Source organism: Odontomachus brunneus, unplaced genomic scaffold (genome assembly GCF_010583005.1).
Source record: "Odontomachus brunneus isolate Ranch 3 - 2012 unplaced genomic scaffold, Obru_v1 Obru_scaffold_004, whole genome shotgun sequence".
Lineage (NCBI taxonomy): Eukaryota > Metazoa > Arthropoda > Insecta > Hymenoptera > Formicidae > Odontomachus > Odontomachus brunneus.
Window position 1 is genome coordinate 2,220,502 of NW_022639454.1, and position 16,776 is coordinate 2,237,277.

Genomic DNA, 16,776 nt, shown 5'->3' on the forward strand with positions numbered 1-16,776 from the left:
TTAATGCTTCAGAATATACAGATGTTAGAAAATTTAGGTCGAGAATAGGGCTGAAATTTCATCTCGGGCACACATGTGACGCTGGCAACGAACGTGTGTTAAGTGACTTCCACTCTCGCCTCTTTCCTCTTCCCCTAAAGGGAATACCAAATTCGTCAAATTTGTTCGCGACTCCGCGTTTTGCTTTGTCTCTCACACTTTATACTTGGCATGCTTGCTCCTGCCTCCGTCGCTCGTTCTCCGCGAGTAAGGGAAAACGTCGGGTAGTCGACACGCTCTACTTATTTTCGACATTCTTCCGCGGATGTTGTCGGGTATTAAGGTGCACGAGGATTCAGAAGCAAACGACCAAGTGAATCATGAATAATAATTGTTACATAATTGGAAAATAATCGATAAACCTTTCCTTCATATCTGACGAGGCCTGAGCACGAGTGTTGAAAAATTTCTGAGTGTTGTAACGAGTGCCGGCGCTGCTGTGTGTTTCCACCTGTATTTTCATATCCCCGAGTGCGTCCGCGGAGCTTTTTCTCCGGAGTTGTCGGCCGGAGAAACGCGCGTCGCGGCGGGCGATTCTCCCGGATACGCGCGCGCGATCACGAAATCGAAATTCTCCGCTGGCGCGCGCGCGCGCGCACGGCACGCACAAGAAGCCGCCCGAGTGCACCCGATGCACCGGCTGGCGGTAGTCGTCGTCGGGTGCAACGACCCTCGCGACATGAAACTGGGACATCCTCGGCTCTTCTACGACGTCGTCGCTACTCGCGTATACACGGTGACCCCGTTTTCCAGTTACGGCGATGCCTACGAGCGCGGCAATGTGCCTAACGTCCTAGCCCGAAGGCCGAATGTTTCTTTTGATTTTCATTTTCACGCCCCTAATATATATATATATATATCTCTCTCTCCCTTCTCCTAATTAATCCGCGCTTGGAATCCACGGTTCGATCGATCCTCGGTTCATCGACCCGTTCGTCGTCGTGAGCACAGAAGGTAGAGATCTCGCGCGGTTACCTGCGCACAATTTTGCATCAGGTTGACTCTGCTAGCTTTATATATTGGGTTGGTCAGCAGAAGTCTTTTCTCACAGAACATACGCATTTGTCGGCGTATGGAAATTGATAATCGAAATCAACATTCTGCAGTAATTTACTGTACCCTTTCGTTTCATGTTTGCTACTATATTTTAGAAAATGAGATATGTTATTAAAATTTGCCGTTTTTAGTGAAATTGACTATGTTACTTGATAAGATAGACTTCACTGACAATCTATTCCCGTTGGAAACAATGTAAACCTGAAGAAAATTGATATAAAAAAGAAACTACAATATATTCTCTTCGTGTATCAACACAGTGCTCCCGTGGAAAAAATCCTTAAATCGATCCAACATTTTGGAAACGAAGCACGCGGCTCGGTCGATTTTTCTCGTGGCCGACAGATTCCAAGGCGGTATCCTCAAAATTGCTGAGGAAAGCTGGAGGATCCAAGACACTTCCCCGTGAAGGAGAGAAGTGAAAAGGATAAATGGATAGATTTATTTAATCCTGCGGTGGAGGCGCTTCTCACAGCATACACAAAAAAGTAGAGAGAAGAAGGGAGAGAATTCTCCACCATACAAAACCGTCTAAATCCGCTCAATGTCCAGAGAAAGTGGCCGAATTCCGGGATACTCTGTACGTATAGACCGACGGAGAGGCGACACGACCGGTCAAGTCGTCGATATCCTTTTTCTCGTCGGCTACATACGCGTCCTTCGTCAGGCGACCCAGGCTACAACACGTTTTATAGCGACACAGCGCGGCGCTCGCCCTCATGACACTTCCGCATTGCCACGTGCAGGCGGACCGACCGACGGATGGACTGCTGTTGCCTCTCTCACGACTCCGCTCGCGACTCTCTCGGGGGAGAGAAGGAGGGGGAGGGACAGCAGATGCCTCCGGACAGTGATGGATCGGGGCCTCGGAAAGCGGTTTTTCCTTCGACGAGCGTGATACGCGACCCGTAGTCTCTTGGTAGAATACACCAGCTACGTCTGCTGGTGTGTCCAGGTGAAGCCTGATCGTTCGCGCTCATCGACGTAACCCGACGTTATGCTACACGAGTGAAGGCTGATCGTTCGCGCTCATCGACGTAACCCGACGTTATGCTACACGACGAGAACTCGCGTCTTCTCGCAAAGACTTCTCCCGAGAAAGAGAGAGGAGAGAAAAAGAGAGACGGACTTGTCAACAGTTCATAAATGCAATGCGCTTTCTCTCGGGTACTTCGTTCAAACTTGAAGTCCATCATCGTGTTGTCGTTGCGAAAGACTGTCGGGTCGAATGATTAGATTTAACGACCTCAAAAATTAAGGTACGCGAATATGCTTGCGATGTGCAGTCACTCAGACTGAAATATCGACTAGAGAATAGAGTAATTGTCCATATTACTGTGCCTGTTTCTATCAGTTTTCCTTTCCACTTAAATAAGCCATAAAAAAACTAGCACATAAGTAGAAAAAGTATTTTTTTTAATTAAGATTGTGTTAAATTTAATAAAAAAAATACCTTTTCTATTTATTTATGCTATTTTCAGGGCTTATTTAAATACAATACAAAGGCACACTAACAATAATATGGACAGTTTCTCTATTTGTGCCAGATGGGCGATCGACTGTTTTTCAACCAAACCCAGGTGAAAATAATATCAGATAACACTTTACCTAGACTCTTTTTCGCAAAAAGTAGAGTTTCGGAACTCTTCAGAACAAAAGAAAAGAACCGTTTTATTAGACACTTGATACTCTTTCTTACTCTTTCATCTCCGCCAGGGAAGACGCTCACACACATGTCACAGTCTGCAAATTACCTTTATACACGCAACTGTCGGAATTCATGAAAACGCTTCATTGTCCCGGCTGAGCCGACGCCTAGATTTACTCACTGGATCTTCGCTACTGCGACTTTCGTGTTTAAAGGGTCAACGCGCAGCACGGTAGCTGAACGTTTCCGGATCGGCTTCGCCGTGCGATTGTCCGGGGAGACAATGGATCGCTCGTTCGCGCTACGTCGCGCTTGTACGAATATCGGCGTCGGGGCTTTCGCGTGTGCTCGGAAGGAAACCGCTTATTCGAGCTTGTCAAAACCCACACGATCGTGTCGGATTCACGACGACGAAAACACACACACACACACACACACACACATTCTCGCGCTCGTCTCGCGATAAATTCGGGGGGGAACGGACGCGCGCAACTGGTTGCACGCTATTCGCCGACACGCGAAGGTGCACCCACATTCGCCGGGTCGCGCCGTTATTGGAATTGGGCGGCATGCGGACCGAATCGCGTGCACATGGCGGAGCGCGACTCGCTGTCGCCCACGTGCAATTGTTTCAACCGCGCGATAGTCACCGCGCCTCGCGTGCCGCTCCGCGAACCGTGATGTAAATCGCGAGCTCCACCGCACTGCGTCTCATCCTGTCCTTTTCGAGCGCGAGGGGGGAGGGGGAGTGGTACAAGGCAAAGAGTGAACGGCGAAATTTGGAATTTGTACACTGAGAGAAAAAAATAGTTGGAATAACTATAATCTCTATAAACTATATGTAGTGTTGAAGTATGAACGTCGGAAGCGATTGTCGGAACGTGTGATCTGTAGTCGCGACAGCCGTACCGCTCGCGCACGCCGATAGCATTTCGGCGGCACAAACATGTCAAATAGCCAGTGGTAAGCGGCGGATAGTAAAGGGAGCGATTTCCTTCTTATGCGAGACCGACTTTTGTCTTCGGATGGATATAAAAGAACGACGAGTGAGTCGTGGACAGTTCAGTTGTAGAGAGTCGTCTGTAGCGTAATAATCGTGTCGAGAAACTTCTTTTGTACTAGATATATATATATATATATATATATATATATATATATTCCGTATTAAACATATATATAATCCTACGATCTATTAAATCAAGTCTATCATCCCACTTCTGACACCACATATATTTTATAGTTTGTAGCCTCAAACATATATTTATAGTTCATCTAAACATGAAGATATAGTAGAATGAACACAGATTTATAGTCACCATCTTATTACTCTATATATATATTAGGTGTACAACTTTGCTTCCGCTGTTTTTTTTCCGAAATTCGAGGCTTTATTGTAAAAAACTGGTTATACATTTATGATTCAAAGTATTGTCCATCTTTTGGGCAGCGTACGAATCCCGCGTCGAAAAAACTGGTCATCTTTTGAGGCGATCCACGAATCGATTCAATTTTTTACTTCTTCATAAGACCGGAAGTGCTGGTCAGCCAGGCCATGTGCCATTGATCGAAACAAGTGATAGTCAGAGGGAGCAACGTCTGGAGAATACGGCGGGTGGAGTAAGACTTCCCATTTCAACGTTTCCAAATATGTCTTGACCACTTTCGCAACATGGGGTCGAGCATTGTCATGCTGCAAAATCACTTTATCGTGTCTCTCGTTGTATTGCGGCCGTTTGTCTTTCAATGCTCGGCTCAAACGCATCAATTGCGTTCGATACCGATCGCCTGTGATTGTTTCAGTCGGTTTTAACAGTTCATAATACACTACGCCGAGCTGGTCCCACCAAATACAGAGCATGACCTTGGAGTCGTGAATATTCGGTTTGGCCATCGACGTGGAAGCATGGCCGGGAACTCCCCATGAATTTCTGCGCTTGGGGTTATCGTAATGAACCCATTTTTCGTCCCCAGTCACAATATGATGCAGAAATCCCTTCCGTCTTTGCCTTTCAAGGAGCTGTTCACAAGCAAACAAACGCCGTTCAACATCTCTCGGCTTCAATTCGTACGGCACCTAATTTCCTTGCTTCTGAATCATTCCCATGGCTTTGAGGCGTTTTGAAATGGCTTGTTGAGTCACTCCCAATGATCGTGCCAATTCTTCTTGATTTTGACACGAGTCTTGATCAAGTAATGCCTCCAATTCTGCATCTTCGAAAGCCTTCTCTCTTCCACCGCTATGCCGGTCTTCGACGTCAAAATCACCGTTCTTGAAGCGTTGAAACCACTCACGACACGTTCTTTCACTAATAGCGACCTCATCATAAGTATTTGAAAGCATTCGATGAGCCTCAGCCGCAGATTTCTTCATATTGAAGCAGAAAATTAAAACCTTCCGCAAATGACGAGAATTTGGCTCGTAAACTGACATTTTCAATCGAGAATAACTTTATGATACAGACACAAATCGACTAATGTTTCTATGGGGTTATGTTGACAGATGCCCAAGTTTATTGTATGACGTCTATGATCTATTTATTTCGATCACCACTTACCGCTAAAACCATCTATAGGAAAACGGCGGAAGCAAAATTGTACACCTAATAGTAAAGCACCTTTTGGGAATATAGTTACATGTACCTATATTTGCCAAATATTCCAATTGTATTGACTATATAAAATAGTTAATTTCTCTTGCCATTTAATATTTGCTACCTTACTATATTTTTTTATTTCAAATAATTATAATTCTTGGTAAAAATTTTACACGGGTCCGTTATACTGTGCTTATATTGTAAATATTACAAATATTATGGTAACATTTACTATAAAAATTATATTCCTAACTATAATCTTTTTACTATGCTATTATAGTTCCAAATATCATACATTTTTCTCTCAGTTTAGACAGAAAAGTTGTCCGTAATTTCTAGGAGTCTGGGGTGAACTTTCCGTCTCGCCCAACGAGAGAGACCGATTTTCTAACGCAGAGCTCGCACGGCGAGTGATGCATTCTTCGATTTTCGAGAGATTCCGTTTCGAGTCGCTTGGCGCTCAAGCAATTCGTAAGGCTGCTCGCGGAGCAAGAAGGCAGGGAAAACAACGCGGAGCAAGAAGGCAGGGAAAACAACGCGGAGCCTTCCGAAAATCGGCCGGAAAGTGCATCACTTGCCGAGCTCTTTTGGGAGAGCGCTCTCGTTGAAGGAGACGGATAAGTCCACAAGAAACTCATCCGAAAAATTACAGACAACCTTTCCGACCGTGAGTGTAAATAAATTCAGCAGCGAATTTATCAGTCATTTAAATTAGATTTGTAAAGGTTGTTTTACACAAGTGATCCACATGGCATTCGTATTATCATGTAGAACCACGAAAAAAATCCGAAAAAAAAAAACAATCAAAATTTGCTCCGAATTGTATCGTGCAAAATGTAGAAAGAAACTGAATGAAACTTTCAGCAAATTCATTGCTGTGCATAACAAAAAATTCTCATGATTCACGACATCTAATGATTGATTCAGTGCGTTATATTTGTCTCATAAATTGTAAAGTTTCTGTCATCATCTCACGTTTTTTATAATTACAAAAGTCTATCTGGCTATTCGTCTCGTTTTTATCAGTTCAGGCAAAGAGGAGTATTCTTTAGTCTGCACTTTGAAGTAAACTCCATTTGGAGTTCACTCTGCGAGATAACAAAGGCTACGTGAAACACAGAGCGAAGACTCTTCGAGTTCTTCCGACGATTTCCGAGTTTGCCTTCACTCAATCAACAGATCTCCTCGAAGCCGCGCGTTCCAAAGTGCATTCACTCCTTATCCCACAAAATTATGGCGCTGCAACTGTTTTAGGATTACAAACGGAAAAGTTCCATGAACTATACCGTCGTTAGTGATACATGAATCACGTATGCTTATAGTAGCGTTCCATAGCGCGTCATCATTTATCGTTTCCCATGCGCCGCCACCACTTATATGGCTTGTGTGTGTGTATGCGTGCACGAGGACGCTACAGCCGTCGTCTCCGCGATGTTCCTGCCGCGGTTACCATCCGCGGCGCGCGTGCTCGCGCTTATCGCGTGTGTCATTTGCGACCGCGTTCTTGCCGCGGAAAACTTATCGAGAAATTATCTCCGCGTCGGCCATCCTCGGTCACTTTAGCCGGCGACTCTTCCGCGTCTCCTTCCGCGCGAGATCGAACGTCGAATTTCCGCAACGAGAGCGCAGCTGCGACTGCCAGCGCGATCTCTTTCCCGCTGCGCGCGTAGATCGAACGGACTGACGGACGTATTCGATTGCGAGCGATACACTCGACATTTAAATTGCCTCTTGCCGCCGCCTCGCGGCAACACACATACAGACGCGCACGATCTACCGCCCCGAGCGCGAGAGATCTACCGCCCGCGCATAAGACTGCGACTTTACGTCCCCGTGTGTCCGCGCACGTGGTGGACGTCTCGTCGGCAATTTCTTCGTTGTACTCCGCGGGTGATGTAGGCCAACGAACGACGTCGCGCCGAACGGATTGACGGAGCGCGACGCTGCGCGCGAACATCCGCGACAAATACGCCTCGTAAATTCTTTAACGAAAATGTCGATGCGCGATCAATTATTTATCAATTCCTCACCGCGCGCGCCTATAGATGGCCGCGGCGGTGTTGTCCGTGCTATAAGCTCCCTCTTCCCTCGCCGGCCGTGCGAAATGGCGAGTTGTTGGCTCCTTGCCGTGCGGCACCTACGATCGTTGATCTGTCCCGAGGAATTTTGTCTCCACCTCGGCCCCTCGTTGCCGTCGTCGTCGTCTTCTTCTTCCTCGGCGCGTGAAAATCCGTGCCCGAGTCGCGAAACCGAAGATCAAGGTCGGGGGAGAGGAGAGAACGCGCCACGCTCGCGACTTCGGAGGAAACGTGATCCAACCATTCGGCAAGTTTTAGGCTTCACGTTCTGGTCAATATTTCGCGATTCTCTGTGTGAGATTGTATAATAAAATATGACCGTCGAAATCGCCATTCTGATAGTTCGCACGATACTTTGTGTTTCTCCGGAAGAGCGAGTGATGTTTCGCGACTTGATGAAGATACGCGATTCCCAGCGCGTGTTCTGGAACATGTCATCGATATCGATAACGCGATACTGCTCGGCGGAGTTGACCGATGAGCGGCCTTTGTGAACGCGCGCGGATAATGCTAATGCCACGCATTGCGGCTCGATAAGTCCGGGACGCGGTATTAGTGCGACATATCTTCCATATCGGTTCGATCTCCTCAATCGTGATTGAAGCTCGTTAGAAACTGCGATTTTCGTTATTGATGACACATACGCACGTACGCACGATATACCTCGCGAGAAACCGAGATGTAGACGTTGCGAATTCCTTGTCAGGGATAGAACAGAGAGAGAGAAAGAAAGAAAGAAAGAAAGAGAGATGGAGACTTGAATTATTGTACCGCGAAACCTTCGCACAATTCTCGGGATACGAGAGCGGCGCGGCGACCTGCCAGAATCTGAGTCATGCGGAAACGATGCGGCCTGACTATGAGGGGAGCTCCTCTCGGACACAACTGTATCTCCTGAACTGTCGTCGTGTTCTCGTCAACGACGAGTAACGACCGATCGCGCGTCGTGGAAAACAAAAGGCCGCGATACGACGGAATGTAAGAATATCACCTGCGTAGAGGTTCACCTTGCAGCTTTTTCACTCTATCGAAGTTTAAAGTGAGCTGGACGAAGTCCAATACTGCGAGTCCGCATTATCTTTAGAGACCATTTGAGTGTTTACGATAACGTTATCTCGGAACCCCGCGTTCTCGAATACCACAGCTTGTAGAATATCGTTTTTCCCGTGAGGGGTAAAAGAACACAGTTAATTTCAATACAAATTATTGTCAGAGTCGTATTATTGGTAGCTTTGCCATCTCTTCAGGGAGGTGAATTTATTAAAGAGAAAATTAAGTTAATTATAAAGTGACAAATGCGGCATCCATTAATCACACGACAGGATTATTCCTTCTCTTTTTGTGGGATTTTGTGGTGAATATTTATCTTCACATTATTACTTATTATACAGATTATTTATAGCTTGTCCATCTCTTCAGGAATGAATTTATTGAAGTTCAAATAAAGTAATTTAATTATCAAGTGGCAAAAAATCCATCAATCATATGACGGAATTTTTCTTTCTTTTTTGTGGAATTTTATGGTGAATATTTATCTAATAGTGAAATATTAATGGCACATAATGAGCTAGCGCGGATGTCTTAGTGCTATTAAATACTAATAATTTTAATAATATGATTGTGGGAGGATAAAAATGTCAAACGCACATATCGAAATTTTCTCTTCGACTAACATACACGAAGAATCAACCTTTCATACTTAGACCGATCCTTGAGTCCCAAATTTAAATATATATTTTAATTAAAATCCCAAACCCCCATTAAACCGAAGACTTAAATAGATTCCTTTTTTTTTATTTTTTTTTATTTTATGTGCGTTTGACATACTGGACATTTTTATCCTCCCACAATCATATTAATATTACAATTATATTAGTATTTAATAGCACTAAGACATCCGTGCTAGCTCCTTATGTGCCATTAATATCACTATTAGTTAACTCTATAAAGAAGCGTTCTATTATTTCGGTGAATATTTATGTTCACAATATTATTTATTATATCGACTATATATCTTCTCCACCTCTTCAGAGATGAATTTAATAAATGTAAAAAATGTGGTTTGTAAAGTGACATAAAGGTGATGACATAAATGTTTTGCTTGTTAATTTTGTGATAAATATTTATGTACACGCTAACGTTCATTATATTTTGTCAACAACGTGCGAATTAAAAAACAATATTAGGCGCATCTGAGCGCACGCATATGTGTTGGTATCTCTGAAAGAATTGGAACTGATTGTCTGACTTATTGTTTTACATGCCGCGCGATTATAATCGCGAGTAGCTTTCTTCCTCTCAGTGCGCGACCGACGATAGTTTGCGTGGAGAAATGTCGAGTTGAATTTTAGCGATTGCATGTGATCGGAAGTCGGCGTAAAAGACATGTTGCCGAAGCCCAGGGAGATCTATAAATTCCATTAAGAGCACGTAATCATATGGGAAATCGCGCTCTTCTCCGGTCTCTCGCGAGCGTGTACGCCGCAGCCGCTATTCGTTGACCTCGCGTTGCACTGCCTGCATTCGACGACTGCGACGACGTTATGCCCGTATCACACTAGCGATCGACGTTTGCGCTCGCGTCTACGATTGGCTCTTAACCAAAAAAGTCCGGCTCTTGGCCGGAAAGATGCTCGCTGCCGGATAGGTTAAGAGACAATTTCAGACGCAGTCGCTAATCGCTAGTGCAGCACCGGCATTAAGTCGGAATGAAAACAGCGATTGACAATTGGCGATCAGTGTTTCCACCAATCAGAGCAACACAGTCAGTACACGAAGAAAAATAATTTGCTGGCCTAGCAAACTTTCTGCTGGTCTAGCAAAATCTTTTCGTTATTATATGGACAGCAAAAAGATTTGCTGAGAATATTAATCACTATTTGCTGAATCTACAAATTATTTTGCTATAAGAACCATGATGGATTTATATAAGCAGTTGCAGTTTTGCTCCAATAGCAAATAAATTTGCTAAGGATACACTATTTTGCGTCAATAGCAAATTAATTTTTTAGGACAAATATACTTAACAACTTTTTTTCTATCCTAGCAACAAAACTAGTTCTGCTCTGATAACGAATAATTTGTAAAATTAGTTACGTCAACTAAATTTTTCTGATGTCACTACGAATATGCAGTAGCATCGACGATTTTGCTAAAAGAGCAAAATTATATTTTTCCGCGTAGCTACTTTGCTTTAATTGGTTGAAAACTAATCGTCAATCGCCAATTGTTAGTCTGATTCGAGCTTTATGAGCCGCGCAAATGTTTCCGGATGCGTCGATGACAGAGACGGGGCACGATCTTTCCGCATTTTCACATAGACGATGCGCGCGCGCGCATCGCTGAGATTTACCCGCGGCGTGGAATGCAGACGCTGCAACGCGTTGCAATTTGCAGCGACTACTTCGACTCGGCCCTCGGTGCCGGTTGACCGGTGACGACGTGATTCTCACACTCGTCGTTTACTTTCCACTCCCCTCGGGCATGCGACCCGACGCGAAATCGAAACTTTGTGGAGGATTTCGCGACACTCTTAACATGTCGAGTGTCGTAACGGTGGTGACCGGTCGCCGGTGACTATGATGCCGTCACGTCTTATGAGCTATCGAGCATAAAGTATAATTAATTGCATCTAGAGAGTTAGTTAGGGACAACCAATAGAGAGCTAATGGAAGGTGAGAGGTAAAAGTTATATAAAATAAATGTAGAAAGTATAAAAAAAAATAATACTTTTTTGTCGCTCTGTATTTTTATGTATTCAACAATATAAAAATATAATATTCTTTATATCTAGGGATCTGGTTAGATGGCGTGCATGTGTGAATTTGGAATAATTTTGAGATGTTGAGTATAGGAGGTCAGATAAGAGGAATTACGTAGGAATGAGTGTGCAGATAGTGGATAAGTGAAGGCGAAACACGACGTTAGGTAGGAAGGCAGGATGCAAGGCAGAAAGATGCATAGGTGGTTGAGATTATGGCGTCATAAAGAACGAGTAGGTAGAGTAGTAGTGTAGGTAAGGAAGGCGGGCGAGAATTGGTATGGTAATGTAGAGGAAATTATCAATAGAGGAAATGTATAACAGGTGGTAAAAGAAGATGGAGATACATAAGGGATAGAAGTAGAAGAGGAAAGATATAGGATCCTTGGGCAGGATATGGAAACAAAATGGAGGTGTATGAAAGAAGGATGATCATAAGATCTGGTGAGACAGACATTGTGGGAATTAGGAGGAAGTGTAAAGAACAAGAGGAAGAATATAGGTTATGAAATACTCCCTTTTTTTAGTGAAGTAAACTGAGGGAGATATAATGTCTAGATATAGCTTCCGGAATGAGGGAGATATATTGGCGGTGAGGAAAAAAAGGAATCATTTCATGGAGTCAGTAGGAAGTATAGAGTGAAGCAATGAAACCAACATATATTCTTTATATCTTATAAAGAAATTATACAGAGACGACAAATGTGCAAAAGAAGTAATATAAACGATACATGTACATGCGTCTCGAATTGCATGTACTTTTGCCGATTCAATCGTCAGTCAAGCTACATTGAATGAAAATCAACGCGGTGGTCGCGTGTTGAGAAGTTCAAGAGGTCTCGAGGAACAAGTTGCAAACCGCGAGTGCCGTGTCGCAAGTGCGTGTTGCACCTTCTGTCTCGTCCACGAGTAATATCGAGGAAGCGCGACGCGCCGATGCCCCAGGACGTACGTTACACACGCGTCCTGAGAAAATTGACGTTGGTTCGCGAGAGACGCACGCGCACGCAACAAACGTCCAATTAAGATCGAAAGTTCCGCGATAAACTCGGCTAGTTTACGTACGGTTAACGAAAGCGCGTACGACTACGTCTGTAAATAACGCCAACAAGAGAGCGCTCAGCCAGATACACGCACACGTATCGTAAGCCATCGAGCTCTCCTCGTCGGTCGAAGGGTTCGCCGCGCGCGCGCACAAATTCCACGCTGACGGGAGAGCGTGTAGACGCGTAATTCCATTCCATTCCACTCCGTCCCCCGACCGGGCTGCTCCGGCGATATATCGAAAACGCTCCGCGCTGCGTCGTAATGTCGCGGAGCCTGCGCGCGACGGAACGACGTAAAATGTCGAAGGGCGCGCACACCGGCGCGCCCGCTTGGAGAGGACCCGCCGCGAGATAAATAACACTGCGAAATTCCGCCACGTCGCGTACCGGCGACGATAAACCGACCGGACATTCTCGTTACGGCGCGCGCCCGACGAAATATTCGCGATGCGCGGGCGCGAGCGAATGCGTAAACGCCATTCCGACCAGGTTTGACGTGAGTCGACGACTGCGGGTGTCGGCAAAATCGATAGCACTTAGTGAGTCGCCGTCGTCGCCTCCTCTTCGTCGGTCCAAGCTGTTTCTCTCTCTCTTTATGTCTCTCCCTACCCGGCACAAGCGTGGGCGTCCAGAAATATATATATGTATATATATACCTATGACGCGCTCTCTACCCTCATCTCGTCCATATCACGTAGCCACCCCTACTGTGCACACCGGGTGTTCCGGACGTGCAAGAAACGGCGAGACTGTGCCCAGGTCCGAGCTTACTTGGTAATTCAGTAACTGAAGCAACTTTCGTTCTGTATCGGGTCTCTCTACCTTTCCTCAAATTGCTCGGATTTAATACACCAACTTACCCCCATTCCCTCTCGTATTGTGCAATGAGCAAATAATTGTGCGTTGTTTCGCTGCCGTCAGGGCTTACGTGGGCTTCAGGTGCGCTACTCCGAGTACATTTAATACTGTATATTTAATTAATTTCACGCCGGAGAACTCCCGGCGGGAGCATTCTGTTTTACTCCCAGGTGCTTTTACGCGAAGGACCAAAGGATTCCCATAGAAAGTCCCCGCCCCGCGGGTGTGTCTCGCAACAAGACGTGTCCACGTTCCGGTGAATGCATATCATATTGTCCCACCTTGCGCTCCACCGCGAATAATTCTTGCACGAAAAAGCGCAAGCCCCGCGAGCAATTAGAGATCAAAGGTACACCCGGTATCTCTGGAACATTCTGTAACCCGAGAGAGGGAGGGCGAATCGAATTTACCCTCTACGATCTCCATTCAGAGCCGCCCTCGCATTCTTCCGCGTGACGTCATAGAAAGTATCGGAGCATTCACTACGCCGCTCGCGTCCGTGTGCGCGCGCGCGCGCACACGAGCGTTATAGACGAGCCTCTTAGGAGAAAAAGGGAAAGAGACAAAGCGCGGTCTAGGATGCGCGCACCCGGGCGATAAGTCCAGGATCATGTTCCCCCCGCTGGAGGTGGCGACGATAGTAGTGGTAGTGTGCCAGCTAGATGCTGGTGACGCCGGCGATATCGGTAGCAGCGGTGGTAGTGGTGAAGGTAGTGGTGGTGGTGGTGGTGATGGTAGTAGTGGTAGTAGTAGCAGCAGCAGTAGTAGAGGGCTTCGCACTGGCTTGCCCTCCCGCACCCCGAGTGTCGCTGACGTTGCTGTTGCTGCTGCTGCTGCTGCCATCACTGCCGCCAACCCGCTGCTCCGCCGCCTTTCACTCGCGCGCGGGCTCAGTTCGCTGGTGTCTCTCATCAGCTGCGGGTCTCTTCGAGGTGCTCGAAGCGCGCGCGCCCAGTGCGACTGATATCCGTTGCGTTAGGTACGTGTGTCTCATCTGTCGTCTCGCCGCGTCCACGCAGGGTCGTTCCTCGCGGATTTTTTTGCGCGACGCGTGGCAAGAGAAACGCGTGCGTTGGACATCCTTCCGGCGTCTTCCTCCTGGTCACTGCGCCTCACTTAGGAGCGGCAGCGCGACGCGGCTTACCGTTCGCACGCGAACATCGGGCTGGGATCTCTCGGGAGATTTGCGGCACATTAGAGCAGTAGCTTTGTGCACCTTTCGCGGAAGAGGATGTGACTTCCGCCGAGATGTAATTTGCTCTCGCGAGGGGATCCTTCTTTGCAGCTTGTTTCGTATACGTGTGAGTTAAGGAGGCATCGCCGGCGAAGAGAGTGACGACGGCGTGTTTAGTGTGCGTGTGTGTGTGTGTGTGTGTGTGTGTGTGTGTGTGTGTGTGTGTGTGTGTGAGTGTGTGTGTGTGTGTGTGTTCCGTAACCGCCGCGCAATAGAGGCGGGTGTGTGCTTTCTCGCTGTCACATTTGTTGCTTCGTACGCGTCGAAGTTTCGTGCTGCCTGCGAACGAAAGGTGCACGACTGTGCTGGCGTCGTTGAAAACTTTTATCCGCTCGTCGTTACGTCGTTTGTACGGTTGCAAATGATGGTGTTTCATAACACGGTGGTTTACGTGAGTAACCCTTTTGTCGTGACGCGCGTCTGGCACGCATCTCGCGTCGTGCGAACGCCGCCTTCGCTGAAGTTATTACTCGCGAAGCATTTGGCATTACGTCGTAATTAGGCTTCAGCGTGTTGCGTCGCGCCGCGCCGCTCTCAGCCTCGTCCCGTCATTTTCGCGAAAAGCACCGTAATGACATCGCGAATTGGCAGCAAGCAGCGAGCTCACGACTCGTCGAGCCGTTCCTCTCATTATTCTCATGCTCGGAATTTCGAAGTCGAAACTTTTGCATTTCCTGACGGGAACCGCGTGTGGTATAATTGGAAAAAAGCGCGAGAACACGTTTCTCCTCTCTCCATCTTTTTTTTTTTTTTTTTAACAAACGCGATTGTCGATAGACGTGGAAAAAAAATATGCTGAAACTCGAGCGGAATAATATCCCGAAAGGTCATCACCTTTCGAAACCCGAATCCCCAGACAACGTCACGAAATACGACTTTCCCGGCACATTGGAAACTGAGACCCGTATTGTTAGTCATAACATGAAGATTATCTCAGCTGAGATATTTTAATTTAATCAGATTTGAGGTTTTTTAAGCTGAATTGCGATGAAAAATGTGATGTTGCGTATATTATATAATTCAGATAGAAAACTCGAGTCTAATTTTGAATTCAGATCTGAGTATCTCATTTAGGGCAGAATTAAAAAACGACTAGTAATTTACGGGCCTTGGAGATGAAAACGTGACGGAACGCCAAGTGTCATGTCGAAATCGATACAAAGAAACAATGTGTTCAAGCACAATAAAATTGCTAAATCTTACGAAACATCTCGTCAGATACCTGGCAATATATGGAGTCCTGAAAAAGCCCAAATATTTATCTGCGATTTTAGACTTTTTGAACAGGATATCCACAAATCCTCCGACATTTCGCCAAGGCTGTCCGCGCCACGCGGTTTTCTTTGTGTCGAGATTTCGAGGAGCAATAGCGTGCCGCTTCCCGACGTGTTGAGATAGATTCGAGACATTATCTCGGGGCCCGAATTTCGGGATTACATTTCCGCCAGACATTGTGTCTCGTTATGCTCGAGTCACGGGCTTGCGGTTTTTCTCGGGATTCCGCACGATTTCGCGCTGTGCCGGTGTCGACAGAGAGAGAGAGAGCAAACGCGAAAGACCGTTGTAAGAACAGGCGTTTGAAAGCGTCCGCTCTTCCGAGACAGGACAAGCTCTCGTGTCAATAAGCGGTAATAACAGCTCTCGTGTGAGTCAAAGACACATCCGTGACCTTGACTGTGCGTAGTATCCGATAGAGATGACAGTCTGCTTTGTTGTTTTCGAGCGTGGTCGTGTCTCCTCGGCGGTACCGTTGTGTCGTGCAAAGCGGTCGAGTTCTCGTCTCGCGAGAGTAGACTCGGCTAACGTCGCGACTGGCTCTGTGTGGCTGTTATTATCATTATTATTCTTATTATTACATAGCAATAACGAATCGCTGCCTCCCTTTCTCTTTTTCTCTTTCTCTCCCTCTCTCTCTCTCTCTCTCTCTCTCTCTCTCTCTCTCTCTCTCTCTTTCGTTCTGCCGACGCGATCTTTCGTCACTTTCAACACAGCGGCGATTATCGCGGAACGCATACGATATGCGAAAGCAGGTCTGATAATAATCGATAGGCTGATTTTTGGCGACAGATTGGCGCCGCACGAAGGTCCGCGCGCGAATCGATACGGGATTCGCGCGCGAATAATGAACTTCCCGTGCACGCTATACCGCCAGAGAGGAAGATGTGTATCAACTTGGAACATGTACAACAGATTCGTTCCACCTCCACTCCGATTCTACGTTTGTCTCATCCTTGATTTTTAACGTATCGTGACGGTTCATGAATCAGAAAAAGGTGAGAGAGAGAGAGAGAGAGAGAGAGGGAGAGGGAGAGGGAGAGGAAGAGGGAGAGAGAGAGAGAGAGAGGGGGAGGAGCACATATAGAGAGAAAGCGTAAAAATAAGTGGCGGAAACAATACGCAGGGCGCACCGGCGAATTTCATTCCCGCGCCGCGATAAAGGAATTTTTGCAATCTCGCGCTTGC

General features: G+C 46.3%; 1 protein-coding gene across 8 annotated transcripts in view; it reads left to right on the top strand.

The window, feature by feature from the left end:
* The window catches only part of LOC116845084 (terminal nucleotidyltransferase 5C), a 143,571-nt gene that overhangs the window by 120,491 nt on the left and 6,304 nt on the right, over positions 1–16,776 (top strand). The window contains exon 1 of one of the 8 annotated variants that reach the window (XM_032817419.1): positions 13,884–14,058. The exons of 5 other annotated variants lie outside the window; for them this stretch is intronic. Coding sequence is in view for 1 of the 3 variants with exons in the window: in XM_032817410.1 (XP_032673301.1) it covers positions 14,675–14,704 (30 nt within the window). In the remaining 2 variants the exon portion in view is untranslated. 2 more of the 8 variants (XM_032817445.1, XM_032817410.1) reach the window with 2 other exon arrangements.